The 21,538-nt window shown below is 37.0% G+C and overlaps 1 protein-coding gene across 1 annotated transcript in view; it reads right to left on the minus strand.

Moving 5' to 3' along the window:
• LOC103718831 overlaps window positions 1-21,538 on the minus strand; it is a 41,845-nt gene that overhangs the window by 656 nt on the left and 19,651 nt on the right. Inside the window, exons 6-11 of the mRNA XM_039130129.1 lie at window positions 19,570-19,641; window positions 17,904-17,989; window positions 13,550-13,623; window positions 8,623-8,668; window positions 5,274-5,383; window positions 4,493-4,667 (exon numbers count right to left, since the gene is read on the minus strand). Of these exons, the coding sequence (XP_038986057.1) occupies window positions 4,493-4,667; window positions 5,274-5,383; window positions 8,623-8,668; window positions 13,550-13,623; window positions 17,904-17,989; window positions 19,570-19,641 (563 nt within the window). The remainder of the gene's footprint in view (window positions 1-4,492; window positions 4,668-5,273; window positions 5,384-8,622; window positions 8,669-13,549; window positions 13,624-17,903; window positions 17,990-19,569; window positions 19,642-21,538) is intronic.

Here is a 21,538-nt window from a genome sequence, read left to right on the forward strand (position 1 = left end):
ACCAACTATAATGAAGTGGTCAATAACATTACATCAACCAAGATTGGATTAATAACTTACATCCTAACACTAGGAGAGATCATGATTGGCCATTTTTCACTTATATAAGAAGCCATATTTAAGCAGTTGATCACTGGAATTGACCACCTAAGAGGAGTTATTAAGATAATAGAGTTATTCATGCAAATAACCACCGGCAACCGCCAAGACAGAAGTTACCAAGACAAGAAAACACCTAAAAGATGGTAAAAGATGGTAATTGTTGCTGGGAATAACTACCAATGTGCACATATAAGAAGAGGAAGAAGGCTTCATTCAGAGTCTCTCACACCCTACACATGGATATTTGACTAACTCAATATAGACAAAGCTTCCACACCTCTCCTACATACCATGATGAGCGTCTAGAGGATTCTGCATCCCCAATACTGATCCAAAGTTCTTCAACGTGAAGTCTCATTCTACCTGGAGAAGATTGAGCATCGAGAGGATTTTGTACATTTGGCCCTTACCAGTTATCCAGTTCTCCAAATGCGACGATCATTCGCCTTCAAAAATATCTCTTGTACCAAATTACTTTCCTTCCATGTAATCAATCTTCATTAGATAGTTTCTTTGTTTGTGAGTTATTGCGTTTCTTTGTTTGAGTTATTACTCCATTATTTGCTTCCTTTCATAGCAATATTATCATCCTATTTCAAATTTTAAGTCCTACTAAGGCAAAAACATTGTCTCCTAATCAACCGATCGATTTGGCATGCAAACGACTCCATCCACCACTAGAATAGTTTCTAAGAAAATATTTTTGGCATGCCCGATGGACCTAATAGGATAGAATGCCAAAGAAGAGCACTAAGATGATAAGCCAGGATGAAACTTTCCAAAAAAATGATCGCAACTAAAATGTTGAAACCACAATCAATGAGCCATAAAAATATAGCAAAAATACCCAAGGGTTAATATGCAACTTGATTTCACAAATTGATTAATTTATAGCAAAATTACCCAAGGGATATCATTCACATCGGCTTGGAAAAGCTAATCGACTAAAGATAAAAATATTTGAGGAGTATCAATCAAATTGGCTTGGAAAGGCTAATTAACCAAAAATAAGTATGGTTCAACCTAGTCAAAAAAGGTCAACTCACCAAAAATGACCAATTGACCTAAAAAGATTAGTTGATCAAAGAAAGTAAATGGCCTGAGATCTATATTGATCAATAATAATGATCATAATCTATCATTTATATTAAATCGTGGTCCCACTAATTTCTACTTGCATCAGATATTAGGGGCATATGCACAAAAAAACAAAGTAGATGACCAATAATGATCAATCTTTCAAAAGTTAATCTTTGTTGGCTAAACAAAACCTCAAGTCGACCAATATCATGATCAATGAATATAGTCAATAAGAACTACAATGGTCAATAAGTATGGTCGACCTACTCAAAATTTTGACTATTATCATAGTCAATAAGTATGACCGGCTGGCTCAAAATTTGACCGCTATCTTGGTCAATAAACATGGTTGACCTGCTCAAAATATAGCCATTATCATGGTAATAAGCATAATCAACTTGCTCAAAATTTTGACCCTTATCATGGTCCATAGACATGATCAACCTACTCAAAATTATGGCTCATGTCATGGCTGATAGTCATGCTCGGCCAATTTTAAAAGTATGATCTATATCAGGGTTAATAGGCATAATGTATGGGCTATATATTATGGCAAATACTATAGTCAAAATATTTGATTGAATAAATCATGTATAGTAGCCTATTGCTATGACTAACTTAGCATTTCTTATAGTTGTTGATCAGGTGATAACTTATGCTTATCCAACTCAAAAAAAATATTCATTTTCATTGAAAAAAGGTATTTTTTTTTTTTTTTTGGGGGGGGGGGGCAATATTTACATCAAAAAATTAACTAATCATTGATCAAATATAATAAAGTGCTTAATAACAGTATATCGACCAAAATTTAATTAATAATTATGTCCTAGCATGGTTGGCCACTTGTCACCTATAAAAGAGGTTATATTTTGGTAGTTGATCATTGGAATTAACTATCTAAGAGGAGTTATTAGAATAATAGGGAATTATTCGTGCAAGTAATCACTAGCAACCACCAGGAGAGAGTTATCAAGACAAGAAACTACCTAAGAGATGGGAGTTTTTGATGGAAATAGCTACTAATATGCAATATAAGAAGTGGAAAAATGCTTCATTAGCAATCCTTTTTCACACTCTACACACACATTTGACTACCCTAACATGGATAAGGCTTCCACACCTCTCCTATATACCACAATATGCATTGAGAGAATTATGCATCTCCGATTCTGGTCCAGTGTTCTCCAACATGAAGTCTCATTCCACCTTTGAGAAGTTGACTAAGCATCAAGAAAATTCTACATCCTTGGCTCTTATTGATAATCCAGTTCTCTAGTGTGATGACTATTCCACCCTGAAGAATATCTATCTTGTACACAATTACTTTCTTTTCATGTAATCAATCTTCATCAGATAGTTTCTCTACATGTGAGTTATTACTCCTTTATTTGCTTCCTTCCTTTGCAATATTCCCATCTTGTTAAAACTTTAAGTCCATTAAATAAGGCATACCGAGCCTTGTCTCCTAATCGACCTAATTTTACTCGTCGACTTGATTGATCTAGCACACAAATGACTCTATCAATCATTAGAATAGTTTTCCAGGAAAAACATGGTGATGAACATTTAGACATATCACCAAACTCTAATTGAACTTAAGCAAAATGATTCTACTGCAACAATCTAGATCTTATCTTTCACCTACCTAGCAAAAGGTTTCTCTTTTCTGATGCAAGTGATGTGGGACATGTTTCTAAAAATATCAATCTAGATGCATGTATTTCATGGTACTTTTATCTAAGGTCCAAGCATTTCATGGTTTCTTCTCATGCTACTTTTATCCAAGGATCCAAGCATTTCTTGGTTTCTACCGTGGATCAGGATTACAAAAAGCAATGACTTCTTTCTAACCTGATTCATGATGAAACCAAACATCAAGAACCTAGTTGCTTATAGACCACCAAAAAGAAAAGGCCAGGCTTCCCAAAGTTTTAATATTCCATATCACTGATGCCTAACTCGGCAACGAATGCATCATAACTTCGAGTGAACTCCTCTAGTGAAACATGTTTAAATGTTGGAATTCAACAATGATTACTAGACATAACAGCAACATGGTACATAATTGAAGCATCAAGCATTAAGCAAGGTAATGCTGCTTTTACCATAAAAAATAATTACTAGCAGCATGTCCAGTACCTGATATTTAAAAACTAGCACAAATATTTCATATAATGCAAATTTCATGCCTCTGTATATTTATCAACACAGTAGCATTTAAAAAATAATATCAAATTAACAATAAATGTTAACAATAATTAGAACAATGTTGTCAAAAGGAAAATCTAAAGGAAATGTCCATCCTCATTTGTTCTGCTTTTGTCAAAAATGTACAGGTTAGATTATAAAACTCAAGATAAGCATTAAAATGGCAGCCACACTTATGTAAAATGTTTATTTCTCATTTTTACAGTGTGTGTGTGCATGCAACTTGCTAGTCAACCCTTCTAAGATTTTACATTTCTAAAAGTTAGACCTCTCAAATGTGCGTTCATTAATAAAGAACAGTGTGGTTATGCATTTTGACCATTCCATGCCAGGAGCAATGAGCTGACAAGCCAAATTCAGACCTTTGTAGCTTGGAGATCATGCATTTATATCCACCAAGCCAGCACAAGCAGATGCACATTGTCATGCATTAAAAGTATGATGCAATTATGAGACTTCATAGACCAATTTGCTTTGAAAAAGCAATTTCCCTTTAAGCTTTGCTTTCTAACAACGTTATTTGATGTTAGTTTTTGCTTTATAGTTGCTAATATGATGACTGGATGTGTTTCAATGATCTTATAGTAAAAACAGTGCATATGCCAGAGTTTTAGCTACTGCATGACAACCAAAGATGAAGCTTAGAAGTTCCCAACATGCCAGATCATCATAATATAAATTGACAATATATAAAAGAATTAGATTTGAAGAAAAAATTTTCTTGCAGAAGTTTGAGTATTATTTTAATGTCCAGTTACCAAGCGGTGTTATCTATCTTTTGATGTATGTCAACTAATGCATCTCAATACTTTATATGGTACAGCATGCTACATTGCTGTCAAAAAAAAAAAAAAAAAACCTTGATAAATGCATGCATGATACACTGTAATTCAAACCCTGTCAGCAGTTAAACTACCACAAAAATTCATATCTACAGAACAGGATCAATCAAAAATGGATATCTTAATTTCCCTCACAATAAAAAATTAATGATTGAAAGAAATTTTATATAATTATTTCACCACTAGTGCACACGTATGTTTCAGTGCCTACAAATTGCTATGTGGAGAAAAGGTCAGCATAAACATTATTATTATTTTACCTTTGGTAGCTTCTGGTGGTGGGCTAGATGATCCACATGAAGTCTCACATTGGATGACGCTGGAAGCCACAGTTTGATGTCCAGACCTGGATATGACTTGGCAATTATATCAAATAACGTTTCTGCCCCACTTTCAATGGCTTTTAAAATGGATGATTCTCGGTCTCTACGATGCCTGTCAAAAATGTTCCCAAAATTAAACCTTGGGAAATGGTTAACATGTTCCCGTAATTGTAATAATTAACCAAATTGAGATCATGATGCATGGTATGGTTAAACCCACATCTTTATACAAGTCATGTGAAAGAGATCATGAATCTATAGGATGAGTCAGTCAGAAACAATTTCTCAGATTTCGATGAAATCAATATTTCACCTTCTCCGGTTCTAAAATATCCACATAAATTTCAGCAACCATGCATCAACTTCTAAATAAAACAACTGCAGAAAAGCATCCAAAGGTAACCTCATGCACTGTTTTGTTTATAATTAATAAGAATATCACTTTTTACCCAAAAAAAGGAGATCTCATATTGGTTTTCAAGTTGATAAGTAATCTACAGTTTATTCTGGAAGGATATAACAACAGAAGCAGAAAAATTTTATTTGCAGTATATATTGTCAAAGTTTATCATTTATTCTCTATTAGTATCAGACACATCTAACTTTATTCTGTATGTGATAATGTTAAACAAATATGATCCATTACTTAAACATGGTCTCCAGAAATGTTTTAAAAAGAAATTTAATATGATTTAAAGGGGATCAATGTATATCATACTTGAGATATCCGCAGAGCATTTGCTTCGGCCAAAGGTTAATTCTACCATGCATGGGAACTAAAACATGTGGTGACAGATCCAAGAACTTGTATGTTGTCTGGAAGTAGTCCTGCATATGCAAAAAAAACTTACTTAAACAAATTGCAAACTTTAAATGACTTATCCTACTGACACAAACAAAATCAATGTTCTACTCAACTAAAACAAATTTGGTCATCAAGATCAAAAATAAATAAACAAATAATAAATTCACAAAAATGTTATTATGGTCGAGTGAATCTTAAATTTTTTACAAAAAAAATATGTAACTATTTCAATGCCTTCAAAGTCAACATGAAATTAATATTTTAGGCTCTCTGCTTATCAATCAAAAAGCAGATGTGTATGCTGCACAACTTTTAAAGCATGCATAAGCACACCGTATCTTTATGAAATAGGTGCAGTATACTTTTAAGTCAAAGGTATTATTTGTTGCAACTGCAGATAAATGCTTCATGAATTCATTATTGCAATTGGAACATCAGATAGTTGCTGTAAATATCATCATACCACAACTGAGTTTGGAGACCGTATAGACATTGTTGTTTCAGCTGGTCACCTACCTGCATAACACATCCAGCACACTTGGGCTACTGTACAGCTACCTAGATGCCTGCTAGTCAGCTAGTCCTCTTATAGGGACAACTTAGCGCCCAAGTGGGTCAGTTAGGGGCCTGTCTTAGACTAGGATGACAGCATTTGGAATACTTGAGGCAAACTATTTGTTAGCAAAATTCCTATCTATATAAAGAATTTAACGATCAAATATTGCATTTTATACCGTTGGTTCATAATTATCAAATAAGTCTCCGAATGAAAAATAGCAAATTTTCAACACAAACTACAGCGATGGTAAAAGAAAAACAATTTAACATAAGAATCTGGTAAAAGACTGGGAATGCTATGAATGAGCATAATTTTTGTGTTCCATATCTCAAAGAAAGTATACTTTCCTGCATATTTTTGAATTTGTAACAATTTTTGGTCTTAATCAGGACTAGAAGTGAGTTAAATTTAACCTGTCACATGCAATAGAAAATTTTGAACATACGGCCATTGTATAACAGTATGTAGTTACGTACCAACATATCATGTCTATCCATGTCTGTATCATGAGCTCATGCCAATTTAATGTGGCTAGAGACCACAAAATTAACACCTCACCCCCCCCCCCCCCCCCCCCCCCCCCCAACACAAAAAACTCTTCCTGCCATTTGGACTTCTTTTGGCTGATTTCAAGTGTAAAGTCTCCCTTCTAAGGTTATAGACCAAAAGGGAGAAATCAAGCACAAAATATATTCAGGACACAAAATCACTGTTCAACATCAAGAAAGGTTAAGAAACATCTATCTTTAATGAGGAGATAACAAGCATTTATTAGTTCATGTATCTTCATTTCAACAAAATTTAAATGTGTCATTAATCTGTTAGTTCAATAAACTCCTAATTTATATATGTTTCTCACTAATTCATAATCATATCAACATGCTAACAGAAATGTATATCTATTATTGTGCATGTGTTGTTAATGTGAATATAAAACAGAAATAAGAATCCAAATGGAAACTATAATAAAATAAATGTATATGAAAGTCAAGAAGACATTTCTAAGTAGTTGATGTCTTTGTTCCTTGGGAAACTATTCTGCTAGTCGATGGAGTGGCGGCATGCCAGATCAATTAGCAGAACTAGGTTGATCAGGAGACAAGGTTTAATTTGTCTTAGTAAAAGGATCTAAAATTTCTAATAGGATGAGAATATCGCAAAGAAAGAACGCAAAGGGAATAATAACTTAGATAAACTATCCAATAAGATTGATTGCATGAAAGGAAAGAAATCAGGTATACGATAAATATTCTCCAGGGTGGATCGATCGTCGCATTGGAGAATTGGATAGGCGATGAGGGCCAAAGATGCAGAATCCTCTCAACGCTCAGTCAATCTTCTCCAAGATGAAAGACTTCATGTTGGAGAACTTTGGACTAGGGTCAAGGATGCAAAATTCTCTAGATGCTCATCATTGTATATAGGAGGGGCATAGAAGCTTTGTCTATGCTGGGATAGTCAAATGTTTATTATGTGTAAAGCCTTCTTCCTCTTCATATATTATAGCTTAGTAGATATTTTCAGTAATAACTAATGTATTTTAGGTAGTTTCTTGTCTTGGTAGCTGCCTCTTTAATGGTTGCCAATAATTACTTGCATGAATAACTCCTTATAATCCTAGTAACTCCTCTTAGGTAGTTAATTCCTTTGATCAACACTCCCAAATATGACCTCTTTATAAGTAACAAGTTGCCAACCATGATCTCTCCAACCATCAGGATATAAGTTTTTAATTAAGTCTTGGGTGATGTAATGTTATTGACAACTTTATTATAGCCGGTCGATGATTAATTAATTTTCAGGGTGAAAAGAGTCCTGTATGTTCGTCTGAACATCACACAATATGTTATTTATTTATATGATTTACGTGTGTACATTCCCATTAGCGATACATTATTTAATGGCGACTTGCATTCAAAATTCATCAATTTACTAATACCATAATACACCTCTTTGTACATTTTAACTTTGTATTGCAGCATAATGAATTTTTACATCTTTTTTCTTGACACAAGAACATGGTTGTTTAATGTTATTCTATAAAATAGGTGTTCGGAATTAAATATAATGATGCCTAGGAATGCATGACTTAATGTAGTTTCTAATTCTGTAATTGTAATTTGTAACATAACGAATTTTAAGTGTATTTTTTCTTTATAGTCCCTAAACATCAGTTTAAGTAAATTTATATGGTAACTTACTTTAAATAATGCAATGAGCAAGTTAAGAAGCAAAGAGCTTATATGCATTTGGTAACTCATGATGCTAGATAATATTGATCACTTAGACAACTATGATTCCTTCCATAAAAAAAATATAAGAACTCAGAAGTAAGTTAAACATGGTTTTTTCTAGAAAAAGTATGATGCAACCAACGCATGCCATCCCACTGGATTGCATGCCCATGAGTGCCAGTTTATGCTGATGACCAAAATAAAAAACAGTATTGGATATGTACATTGATGACCATGGCCGGCAAAAGTACAGCACACAAAACCTTAACCCTCGCATGAAAACAAGGGGAAATATTGAAATTCTAGACAGGTCACAAAAAGGGGAACCAATTATACAAAGGCAACAACAATTAAGTGAAATTATGAGAAATCCACATGAATACCATGTTTCTATATTATATCTAGATATAATAACTTATGCTAAGTTATCAGAAACATTACTTAGTGAGTATGGTATAAGAGGAAAGACCTTCATGTTTCCACCGGATGTAACATCCAGAACAGCACTCCCTTGACTGGAAAAAAATGCATAAATTGCTAGTTAAGAAAGTTAAGGCAAAAGATAATATAGAAAATTAATCATCATTTGGGACCAAGAAAAAGGATAGCAAATATAATATTATTATTTTCCTATATAGATACCAAATACAGAATCTTCTGAATTTTTTTAAAAACAAAATCTCAAACATGAATATATCAGCAACACATAAGCTGGTTCTCTATAGCATTTTAGGAAAACAATTCCTTTAGAGTTTGTTTCACAAAAACCTACAGGATCCAGCAAGATTGGTAGAGAGAGATAGAGAGAGCGTAGAGGAAGGGAGTGGGAGAAGGGCGAGGGATAGGACAGGGGGTCCCAAGCGCAATCACGGCGGGATTTTAGAGAGAGAGAGAGAGAGAGACCTCGACTCGGATCCAACAGGATTTCACCAAACAAGCCCTTAAAAGTTTTGGAAGTCAATTTTGTAAGACACCGATACACCTTTACCAATCGTAACATTAATAAAGTTCTATCATTTCTTAATTAATCTATTAAAAACAACCTTTTGAGCTTGATAAAATGTAAATAGCATATATCTAGAACACTTCATCAATAAAATGCCAGATTTTGCATAAAGATTTCACCTTACCACCTACAGTTATATTGTGAGATTAAATGGTTAGGTGGAAGCATATATTTAATATACACCACTCCTTTCTAGCCGTATGATAATGTTTGTCTGATGCATCTGGAAAGGCAAAAGGTAGGTGTAAGAGGTGTTCCTTGATTCATATTATCAGTGGCATTTGACGTTATGTCACATTCTGTTGCTACAATCAGTCTCATCATGATCATTTCCCAAGACATGATAGAGAAGAAGGTAAGAATGTGGAATTCTAAGAGAGTGCACCAGAGATGAATGCACCTTTCACCCAAAGCATTATCAATTCCAAATGCTTGAAATAATCCTCTGACAGCCAATCTAACATCATGAGAAGGTAGGGGTATTCCAAAAATGGCAACCATGCTAGGATTTCAAAGGAAGATGGATGAAGAAATGGAAATAATCATCCTTATTCCAGCAAAGGAGGAAACGATCCTTTTGCTTGGCCTCCTAAAAAAAGAAAGCACCCCCAGATGAAGCCCCATTTCGGACTACTTTTTGGAGGGGACAAAAGCGCTTTCTAGAGTCCAAAAGCACTTCTAGGCAATATATGGGTGGGTGTTTAGTTAAAAAAAAACTGAAAGAATTTTCTGGTCCTCCCAAAAGCACCAATTTGGAGCTTCTTTCTTAAAGTGCGTTATGAAGCCCGTCAAAAAGATGTTTGTGTGACCAAAATACTTTGAACTTTACACTATATTATATTAATATGAAAATAATATTATAATATAATGCTATTGTAATTTTATACTAAATAATATCAAATTCATATATTATGATAATATTATATTAATATTGTGAGGCCCAATAGTCCCACATCGGAAAGACTCGTTCCAGAGCCTGGGCATATGAGGCGGGTGTCTCCAAATCCTGCAGACGCGTTTTGGGAGGAAAACAAAACCGGGGAAGGGTGAAGGATGCTTGCGTGAAGCTCCAGAACCGGACAATATCTGGCAGGGGAGCCCCGTGTTCCCCCCTCATGTGGCCCCCATGTGGGCACTAGGTGCCTCACGTGCCTCGCAGAGGCGGGGGCGTGACATTTGGTATCAGAGCCGAGGACGGCTCTTGTCCGATGGTGGGAAGGGTGTGAGGCCCAATAGTCCCACATCGGAAAGACTCGTTCCAGAGCCTGGGCATATGAGGCGGGTGTCTCCAAATCCTGCAGACGCGTTTTGGGAGGAAAACAAAACCGGGGAGGGGTGAAGGACGCTTGCGTGAAGCTCCAGAACCGGACAATATCTGGCAGGGGAGCCCCGTGTTCCCCCCTCATGTGGCCCCCATGTGGGCACTAGGTGCCTCACGTGCCTCGCAGAGGCGGAGGCGTGACAAATATAAGGATATATCAATATGTAATAATAATTGTAATACTTTAGACACCAAAATATTAAATTATGGGCATGTTTGGTTGGGCGAGTTGGGCACTGGAATGGAAATGGGAATGGAAATGGGAATGAGTGACTACCATTCTAACCGTTTAGTTGGGGTGAGTCCCATTCCAATTACAATTCCAAGGAAAAATGGGGAATGCTCCAATTCCCCAAAAAACCCAATCCTGTATCTTCTCTGGTATTCAAGTCATATTCTGATTCCGATTCCGATTTCAGTCACAAACCGAATACATCAGGGAATATAGCTATTCCAATTCCCATTCCAATTTCGATTCTGGTCATGAATCAAACCCTATAATTATTAACTAGTATTAGATGCATCACATTATATTATATTATATACTAATATAATATATCATATTATTATAATAATATAATAATGGCTAAATTTTCACAAAAAATCCTGAATCTTATGTCCCAACTTAATTTAAACCTTGAACTTCAATTTCTCATAATTTGACTTCCGAACGTATAACTTGTTAACAATTTGATCCCTTCGTCACTCGGTCGTTAAATAGATAACGGAAAATATCACGTGCCTCACACGTTACCCCTCAGTTTACTTATGTGGCACAATCTAGGGCAAAGCTGTATTGTTTTGATCACATATGGCCTTCATTTACTGCCAAGATCGATTCATTTCCCACCAAAATGGTGTCTCTCGGCCTTGTTAGAGGCTTTATTTCACAAAGCTGAAAACAGAGCAATAGAAGGAGAAGAAAGGATCGATCATGGAGTTGTAGGGAGAAGTTGTATGGAGAACTAACTACTATCAAGCAAAGGATCATTCCAAGGTTGCAAATAAAAGTACCATAAATACTTTACAAGATCCTTCCTATTTACCACCATAATAAAAATGTGCAAGAAGGCTTAGTTCATTTAAGAGCAGACCTAGAGTATCTTATATTACTTGTTAGGATTAAAAGGACCCAAAACATAAAAAGAACCAGCATCTACAGATGCATCTAGGATATCCTCAAAAGTATCGAGATTTAAACTTTTTGTTTGCCTGCCATCTTTCATCAATTGCTACCTAATAAACTACTCAATAGATAGCCTACTAGCTACAAAGAATATAACCATGAAACACCAAAGCATTGGAAACAACTAAAGAATTAGTGTTCACAATTGTTACCTTATTATATTTTAATAATCATATTTCCATACTTTATAAAAATTAGTGTGAACAACTAAAGACAATTCATTTCACAAGAACAACATCATTTTGGCACAAAATTAAAAAAAAATACTACATTCATTTGATTAAATAGCCACATAACCTCAAAATAATGAGAAAGAATGGCCAAATTCAACACATCTGTAAGTGCTACTAAAAAAATAATAATTTGCACTAGGCACTAAAAAGCTTCGCAATTGCCAACATAATGAATTTTTGACCAATTGAAGTAGATATATAAAAAAAAACTAATATGTGTAATCTTACTTATATGCAACATTAACTTCACACTGAGAGATCTAATTAGAAAAAAGAAAGAATTTTTTTCAACCCGCTCAACTCAAAATTCACAAAACAAAATAATAGATAATATTAAGAATTTTCGAAAATGGGGTTCTAAGCCCTTTACTTCCATAAAAAACGAACAAAATTGTTACACATATCCTTTAATTATACTATTGAGGTATGCTCTTAAAAAATTCGAGTCGGATTCCCCTTCTAGTTAAAATAGGTTACATATTTCCTAAATAGCCAGTGACAAGTAGAAATAATCACGAAAAAGCTAAAATCTTTCTGAAGCTCGATCTCCACTTCTATATCAACTTTGCCTTTTGCCGCATCGTCTGATTCCTCCCAATTTGGAAGATATGCCCAATCAAAGTCGATAAGTAAATTTTTTACTTTGATCAGCCTGTTTTGAGGCCCAAACGTTGTCAGAACCGTACATCAATGGGATGAGATAAACCCCAAGCATACTCAAAAAGTTGTTCAATTTCGAAAAGAAGAGCCTTGAAATCGGACATTGTACAAAAAGTCTTATCTAAAAGAAAACTTTTACTTTGACCATCCCATTTCGAGGCACAAACATTGTCAAAACCCCACATCAATGGGTGCGACAAAGCCCAAGCATAGAACTCGAAAAGTTAATTTTAAAATGTAGTTACTGAAAACGGGCCCTATACAAGAAAATTATGGCCTCCGAGAGTTTTGTTGTGCAAATTAGCCTTGAATACGGTGGATTTCCCCCCTGGACCCCATCCAAGCCTTTCCAAGGTGGCCAAAGTGATCCCAACAAGTTTGGTGATCCTTCTGGATCACTAAGATTATCAATGTAGACATATAAAGAATCTATTATAGCATAATATTGTCAAGTAACTTTGCCTGGCTTCCTTTGTTTTTTTTTACATTTTCAAATATTTTTCTTATTTTTTAACAGAAACTCCAAAACTTCTAAGACCGCTAAAACTATTGCAACCAAAAGCATGAGACCTACATAATCTTTGTAAGGGCACTGCCATAAATATGCACTATTGATGGTATCATCATATTGACAATCAAGAAAAGGTCACTCAATAAGATACCAATGATCAAATACCTTCATGAAATTCATGCAAGTCCACAAAATACTAATGCTCATATCCTCTTTGTACCTTCATTTTGAAGTTTCATCTTGAAAGATTACATTTATAATTTGCATTATACCAAGTAATTTAACTAAAAGCAATCCCCATAACTATTGACATAATATTTAAAGTTCTTAGCACTATGTATATTACATGGTTTGACACATATAATTAGACATCTAAGCAATAGCCTTTCATTGGGCCATCTACTATAGCTATCCTTCTTTGTTTGTATTTAGTTGAAAATTATAAAAACATTCTTCATATCTTGGATTAAAATTCTTACCCTACACAATGATCGCCTACGACAAGCGTGTTTGTACTAACATGGAGCAGAGCAAGATGACCATCTGTATGACCCTGAAAGACATACATATTGCCTTGTAAGTATTAAAAGAAAAAACAATGAAATCGGAACCACATACTCATGGTTAGATTACATAAGGATGATATAGTGGAAATGTTGGGCACCAAAAGAGAAAGAGCATGGTATGTGCCCAATGATTAATTTGTTAAAAAAATGGATTAGATAAGGTACAAAATTATCAACATATTAACATACTATTGCATATCACTTGATATTTTTTACACAAGGTTGGTGGTTTAAGTTGCTAATCTAGAGTTGTTAGTTAAAAACTCGTTCAAACCCTAGATTGATCTTCGGGAGTGTTGCTAAGGGGTAGCATAAGCTTAGAATGCAAAGCCGACAAAATATTTCTTCTCTTTCCAACCAACTAGCCATTTAGGTTTCTTGGCAAGAACTGGCATTACACTTGATCTTAGCAAAATATTTTTACTATGCTGTTACTACACTGGTTCTTGGCAACCAACTACAGTCCTTGGCAAGAACCGTTGCTAAGAGTAACATCATACAAGAATTAAAGACCAAATTATGAAGTCTCCTTAAGGTTGAAAGCTCATGATAAAAAATTCAATGAATCATAGTTAGATTCATAAAGTCAATCCCAAATAGAAAAGTGTTACCATTGTTAATGTAGAAAAGTGTGCTCAATTAAGCATATGAAAATTAATATGAAGACTTAAGGTACATAAGTTCTTTTACACATGTCAATATACTCAATTCTAATGAAGATGGCGTGAAACGGTTGTCGGACAATCCAATTGACCCTAGACCGTGGAACTACCTTATCTGTCCTCCGAGGCCTAGGCAATCACCTAAGCGACCTACTTAGTACAAAAGTTAACTATCCTTTGGTTAATCAACATCATTAGTATTATTAGATTGCATATTAGTTTTAATATACTAACATTTAAAGTTGTATCAAGACATGCATGGTGAATGTTTTGTGTATCATTCACAATTATGGACACTTTGAGATATATTGTAATCTGGGGAAAAAAAACACCACACTAAAATGAAAATCTAAATGCATATATGTATGTACTGTGAGTGTGCATGCATTAGTAGTGTAGTATATCGTGGTTGTCATAAATCAAATGGTAGAGAATGTTAAACCTCCTTGGTTATCCAATTTAGTGGGAGGTTGAGCTCATGTGAAGAGAATGGAAATGTACTGCGTATTGGCATAGAAATGTTCAACAGAGAGATAGAAAGCTGACAAAAAAGTCCATTGTGAGCACAAGATTCATCAATGCTTTGACGGATTAAAATAGACCATAAACTGGATATGGGTTCGGGTTGTTCAAAAGGATCCCCTGTTCTTCCATCAAATATTCTGCTTTTTCCTGGATACTTAGTACGAACGCACATCTCGGCCGTCGGGTAGCTGCTCACCATTTCAAAGTCTATATCTGTGGTTCCAGAAATGGAATTGCTATTCTCGATTCAGACAAGACACTGATTTGTTTACGATTGGTCTACACGTCGAGCACCAGTTTGTCTTAGGCGATTTGTCATGCTTTTGTATAGAACAGAATCAGCGCTTTTCGCTTCCTCTCTATTGCTGACTTTCATTGGGGGCCTTTTTCTTCTTTATCCCTACGAACCGAACCGTAGAGGTTGACTCCCGTCTTTGCAAAAGACGACAAATGAGACCTCAGACCAGGAGTCTGAGGCTATGTCTTGCAGACTTGCTATTGCTGACTTGGGGAACCCCCGACATTTCCACTGATTCTAAAGAAGGACTATTGACTCAATTCCAGATTAGATGGACGTTACCCCCCTGCCCCCTCGGGGGGATATCCGGTCCATAAATGGACCTGTCACCTGGGAATTGGTCGTTACCCCCCTTCGGCGAATAGCATGTGGAGTTGTTAATACTATTTTTATATTCGTTTTCACTTTTATTCAATGCAATCCGATATTTTGCTGGGTCCATTCTAATGTTTTTCATTCTTATATTAGCATACATGTGTCATATTTTAAAAAAGATTAATCAGAAATTATTTTATATCAGATAAAATATGTGTACATAGCAGGCGCATCTTGGCCCAGCAAAAAGAATGCTCCATCGTGACCTTGGTGTCACAGGTTAGAAAAATGGAAAAAGCCTTTTTAAAAAGTGGAGGTAAGGCTGCATACATCTGACCCACCCAAGACCCATCAGAGGTAGGATCCTCTTGCACTTGGACGCCCTTTAGACAAAATACGCACACATATCCATTTAGCTACAAGAAGTGGCTCTTTGTAAAAAAGAGAGCAACCAAGGCAAGGCAACCATCAGGGCTGATTAGCAGATAATCATCTATGCATTCTACTGCACATCCATCACCCAAGCACCCAAATGAACACCTATGAAAGAGCTAGATAACAACAATGACTATGATGGGACTACTAGAGGTGTTTGTGGTGTAGCACCAATACAATCCTTAAGGCTTGGAGACCTTCACTAAATAGGTAAGCTTCTGAGTTTTAACATTGATCTCGATGTGTTAATAAGGTTCTCTGTGCAAAGCAGATAGTTGCTGTACTCAATCTCTACCTGACAGGAATATAAGAAGCGAAGCAAGTAGGGGGAAGAGAAATGCCAATTTAATAATGATAGGAAGCATTTGGGTTCAAAGCCTTCAGAAGACATCATCAAGATATAGATACTACTAGTGATGGACTTCAAATGATTTATACAGGGAGCACTAAAGAGATTTTATTGCAAGCAGGGGAATTTCCTATAACTTTTGTCATCATATCATCATGTGCAGGCTGCCAGATTTAGTAAAGTCTTGTGCCCATACAAGAGACCTGGGTTCGATGCTACGCTCACTCTGGTTTTAGGTTGGGCTTCTACCCATCCTAGTACTCAAGAATGTTTTTATTAAGATGCATCTTATTACTGTCCTCCATATGGTTGTATCATCCCATGTAGTGAAAGATTAGAATCAGGTCTAGTAGAATACATGCATGATTTGTACAGGTCAATTGCATCAGACCCTAAGGCCTTGTCTTTCCCCATGGGTCTGAGGGTATCAGTGCCCGTGGTGGTGGTCTGTGTTTGTCACAATGCTATAATGCACATGGTGTGTGTAAATTAATATGGCATGGATGCTAGTTCACTACATGAGCTTCTAAATAACATTAGCATTTGGTAGTGCATTTATAACACAACATTTATCAGATACTGGATGATGATAATGTGTAATCCTTAGCACATTCAACATAGACCTAAGCAGCGGCATGCTGACTTCCAGTTTGCCAATCTTGTAGTGTATTATTCTATATATGCTGTATCTTACATGTAATATGTAGCATGTAGGTTAGTTATACATCATGATTATCAGTCAATGACTGCAATTTCCTACAGATCTTATACCAAAGCTACCAAGTCACCTTTTGCACATTTTGCATAGACTTTTATCAAGTCACCTTTGTCAACATATGTCCCTTTCTATGGTTATCAGTCATGCATCATTTAGTTTCCCTGAGTGCGATGTCCACATAATTGCAAACCTCCTTGGTCACCAAAGCCACATCTTTGTAGCTTCTGCCTCTACTGATTTGGTGCATGTTTATCATGCATCTTTAAGCACCACCCTTCTTAAAGCTGCACGTTGGTCACCTTTTGCATGGTAATATTCATACCACTGTTTTCGCTACCTATTCCATGAATTCCCAACTCGAAAGACATATCTGCCATATTCTGTACGTTAAGTCTAGCTTTTCATGAAAAACTCTTGGCATGATTGTAGAAGAGACACAGAGTTGCTGAGGAAAGTTCATTAGCCTGTTAGTCTTCCATGATCATACGTACATAGGTACGCACATCACACACACATACATGATACATGTATATGTATGTATATCATACTTGGTGTGGTATTCATTTTGTATTTCTTCATCATCAAATTATGGGATTTTATATATGTCACCATCAGTGTGGTGCCTTGCTCAATGGGCATGACATCATCAAAATTTGGCTTCAAATCCTAATGAGATTGTTTATCCTCATGAACAATTACTCCTTAACTTTTGACAAATACCAAAGAGAGGCATCTTTTTATGATTCATATCATATAACAGTCACAGGGTGATTTCTTTTCCTAACAATTTTTTTTATTAAATGAAGCAGTAATTTATCATTTTTTCTTATTAAAGATAATATTTGTGTCTGCAAACTTATGTACTAAATGCAATGCAAGGATTTCCACTAATCTAAAAATCAAATTTATGCCGATGTGAAATGTTATGGTCTTCTTGAAACAGATTAAAATTGAATATCTCATACAGGAGCAGAAATAACTTCCAATTGCTGACCACCTATGCAAATCTTCTCCCCGCCAGTTATTAGGGAATATTTAAGAGTCCATTTTCCTGTCACATCATAACAAGTAAAGATGAAATTTAAAAAAAAAAACTGTATTTGACAGTAAAGTTCACCAGAAACTACAAAATAATGTCCAATTTTCAAGTAGTTATAAAAAAGAGAAGAATGCATCTGGATTATATCTACTCTGCTAAAGTACGGTATCTCAGTCATCATTTGCTATACAGGCGCTTGAATTATTAGATATTCATGCAGGTGCTTATGTATAACACATACCCAGAAATGGGTTGTTTGTCTGTTTGTGTTCCTCCAAGCATCAGCGACTGTCCAGTTGACAAGCTGTTGAACATCATATAACTTTTGACTGAAAGGAAGTTGTCTTACGATGATAATAGACTCTATTGATCCATCTAAGAATTATTTTCAAGCCAAAGCCTTGTCCTTTCAGTCTAAATTTTTGTCCTTCAAAGCAGATATTCACTTCAATGAGACATTTCTTCGTGGAATTGACACTCTTTGGCAAAGGACAATGGGTACAGGGACGAATATTGTTGTTCATAATAATCATTAAATGATTTGCGACTGCTTATACTTGAATCCTTATGGCACATAGATACAACATAGCTAATGCAAAAACACTAATCTGATGGCCAGAACAAGCCATTTCTATCTCATAAATTCTATTAATTGTGGCAACAGCAGCTTAAGGAACTGGAGAAGTGTCCCACAACAGCAAAAAGCTATAGATCTGTTGTCCTAGAACTGGATGTGCATTTCCCCGAGCAATAAATATACCTAGTAAACAAATAAACTAGTAGCCGCCAGCATCTCTTAATGTTTTGTCAAGACAAAAACCTACATTGAGCATCAAAACACTAGACCGCACCTTATCAACACATATGTATGTAACATAAAAAGGTTTGCATCAACAGAGATACATCAATAACAAACTCTAGCTAAACAAATCTGATCTGCTGATTCATGTTCTATGAAATTTGATATGCTATCTGCAACACACACACACACAGAATTCTAGGTCAAACGTTTTGGTGAAGGTAAGGAAAATTTGAGATGATCACTGAAAAATACTAAAAGAGATCATGAAGCAACTTGTATTTCCAAAAATTGGGTCAAGCAGATATAAATGGAAAAGGGAAGGGCAAAAAAAAGACATTCTTATTTGAAATACATTATTGGAGACTGTCCTCTGGAGTCTTTCTTATACAGTTTTATCTGAAAATCAAAATAGAAACAAGACAGTTTTATATTTATGCATGATCAACAAGCCTTATCCCTCTCTGGATTGTTCAACTTTTTCCTATTCAGTGCTACATCATACATAGAACCATCAAATTTACTTTAAGGGTGCATTTACTTAGATATTCTAGTGTTGAAAAGAGAATTTGGATTCACTGCAGAGTATGCCTACTTCTTTTATGACCAGCAATGTCCAGCATCCTACATAAGATCAATTCTTCATTATCACCATTTAAATGTGGGACTGGCATCACAGAACAGTAAACATCAAAAAACTTGTAAAACTGGGGAATACTTGTTGTTCAGAGCATTTAAAAGCACAATTCATAAAAAAAAATGCAAACTTCAAAGAAAGTACAATAGGAATTACCAATGCGGCCCATGGTGTTTGCATGCACCAATAGAGTAGCATCAGGATTGCATTTCTGGACGACTGAAAGACCTAAAATCAACCCAGCAAACCACATAACCACTGTTAAACAGTAATACAAGGTGTTCAGTTCAAATATAAGATTCAAACAACACCTTGAGCTAGTCTCCATAAACACTCTTCTACAAACATAAGATTCAAACGAGGTAAACATTGCACTATGTATATAACCTAGAGCTAGATTCTACTTGACTGCCCACCTTATCCTTATGCTTACATCTGTTTTTTGCCACTGCAGCCTGTAGACGTGCATGCATGTCCAGGAAGGAAGAAAATAATGTATTGTATCTATGAAAGAGCTAAGAATGCAATAATGTTGGTGAGTCTACTGGTTTGATCTCTTAATTGGCAGATAAGACATTCAAGGAGCTCAAATTTTGTACAATCCAAGAACTGGAAGCATAATTATTAATTGATTCAAGATCCATATTTATAGTTTACTCCATGTGAATTTCACCCCAAAAACCAGCCAAAGAAACCCACGTCGCCAGGACAAAAAAGGGAGCAATTCAAGGACTACTGGCACTCCACCACCGCATAATGATTTTTGCTATACTGAAAGCATCATCTGGTCTGACCTTATATGTCAAAAAGAAGTAGAAATTGGCAACAAATAAGTAGAGATTTCATAATAACTTCAAAAAACTTTACATGAAGCCCAAAATTTTTTTTTCCCTTTTTATACAATGTAAGGCCCGGCCCAAAAGGATCCCTAATGAGAGGCAATAACACAATATATACAATCAGAATAGGTCAAGGCCCCGACATAGAACACCCACAGATGATACTGGGATGTGAAGTCATTTTCAAACAAAGATGAAAGTAATAGATCAAAAAGTCCTCAGACCAAACGGCTAGTGAGAGAAACTCTGGGGAAGTGAACGGCTAGTTACGCCGTACCTCAGAGGTGTTTAACGGCTACTACGCCGGCGCTTTCCTCCGGCGGTCATCACCGGTCCAGTCCGACAACCCGGAGGGGGAGGGGGTGGCCTCGTTTTCCGTCCTCGCAGGCGGCTCCCGCGGGCCCTCGATTTCGGCCTCCTCGCAGGCGGACCCCGGCGTTCGCCTCGGGTTTTACTACGCCGGCGTTTTCCTCCGGCGGTCATCACCGGTCCAGTCCGACAACCCGGAGGGGGAGGGGGTGGCCTCGTCCCGCGGGCCCTCGATTTCGGCCTCCTCGCAGGCGGACCCCGGCGTTCGCCTTGGGTTTACTACGCCGGCGTTTTCCTCCGGCGGTCATCACCGGTCCAGTCCGACAACCCGGAGGGGGAGGGGGTGGCCTCGTCATCCGTCCTCGCAGGCGGCTCCCGCGGGCCCTCGACTTCGGCCTCCTCGCGCGTGGACCCTGGCGTTCGCCTCGGCTTTGCAGGCGGACTCCTCCTCTTGCAGGCGTTCGCCTCGGTTTTCTTTTCCAGCTAACTCCTCCTCTCTCTTGCAGGCGGACTTCGTAGCACGCCCCTCATGGATCGGAAGGGGAAGGGGAAGGCGCCGGCGGGGACGGAAGCGAGCGGCTCGGCGAGAGGCTCAGGTAAGCCCCAAACTTCTGGTGGTGTATCCGAAGGCGGTCGGGGGGAGCACCCTGGTGCCTGGTCGAGGCCGGGGCCGTGGGTGACTCAGTGGCCCACGGCCGCGGAGATTGAGCGGCTGAGCCGCCGCTTCCCGGAGATCGTGACGCTCCGGGAGGAACCCATTGCGGCGGCTCGCTTGGACTGGGAAGGCAGGGCTGTCGTGGTACGCAGCCTGGGACGCCGAGTTCCGGCCGAGTGGGTAGCCAAGGATGTGGCTACCCGGGCCAAGCTCCAGGATGTGGTGGCCGTCCCTCTTGCGGACGGCTACCTGGCTCTACGGTTCCGATCATCGGCGGACCGAGAGCGAGCTCTAAATTTGGGACCCTGGGTAGTGGGGGGGC

This window comes from Phoenix dactylifera, chromosome 9 (genome assembly GCF_009389715.1).
Source record: "Phoenix dactylifera cultivar Barhee BC4 chromosome 9, palm_55x_up_171113_PBpolish2nd_filt_p, whole genome shotgun sequence".
Taxonomy (NCBI): Eukaryota; Viridiplantae; Streptophyta; class Magnoliopsida; order Arecales; family Arecaceae; genus Phoenix; species Phoenix dactylifera.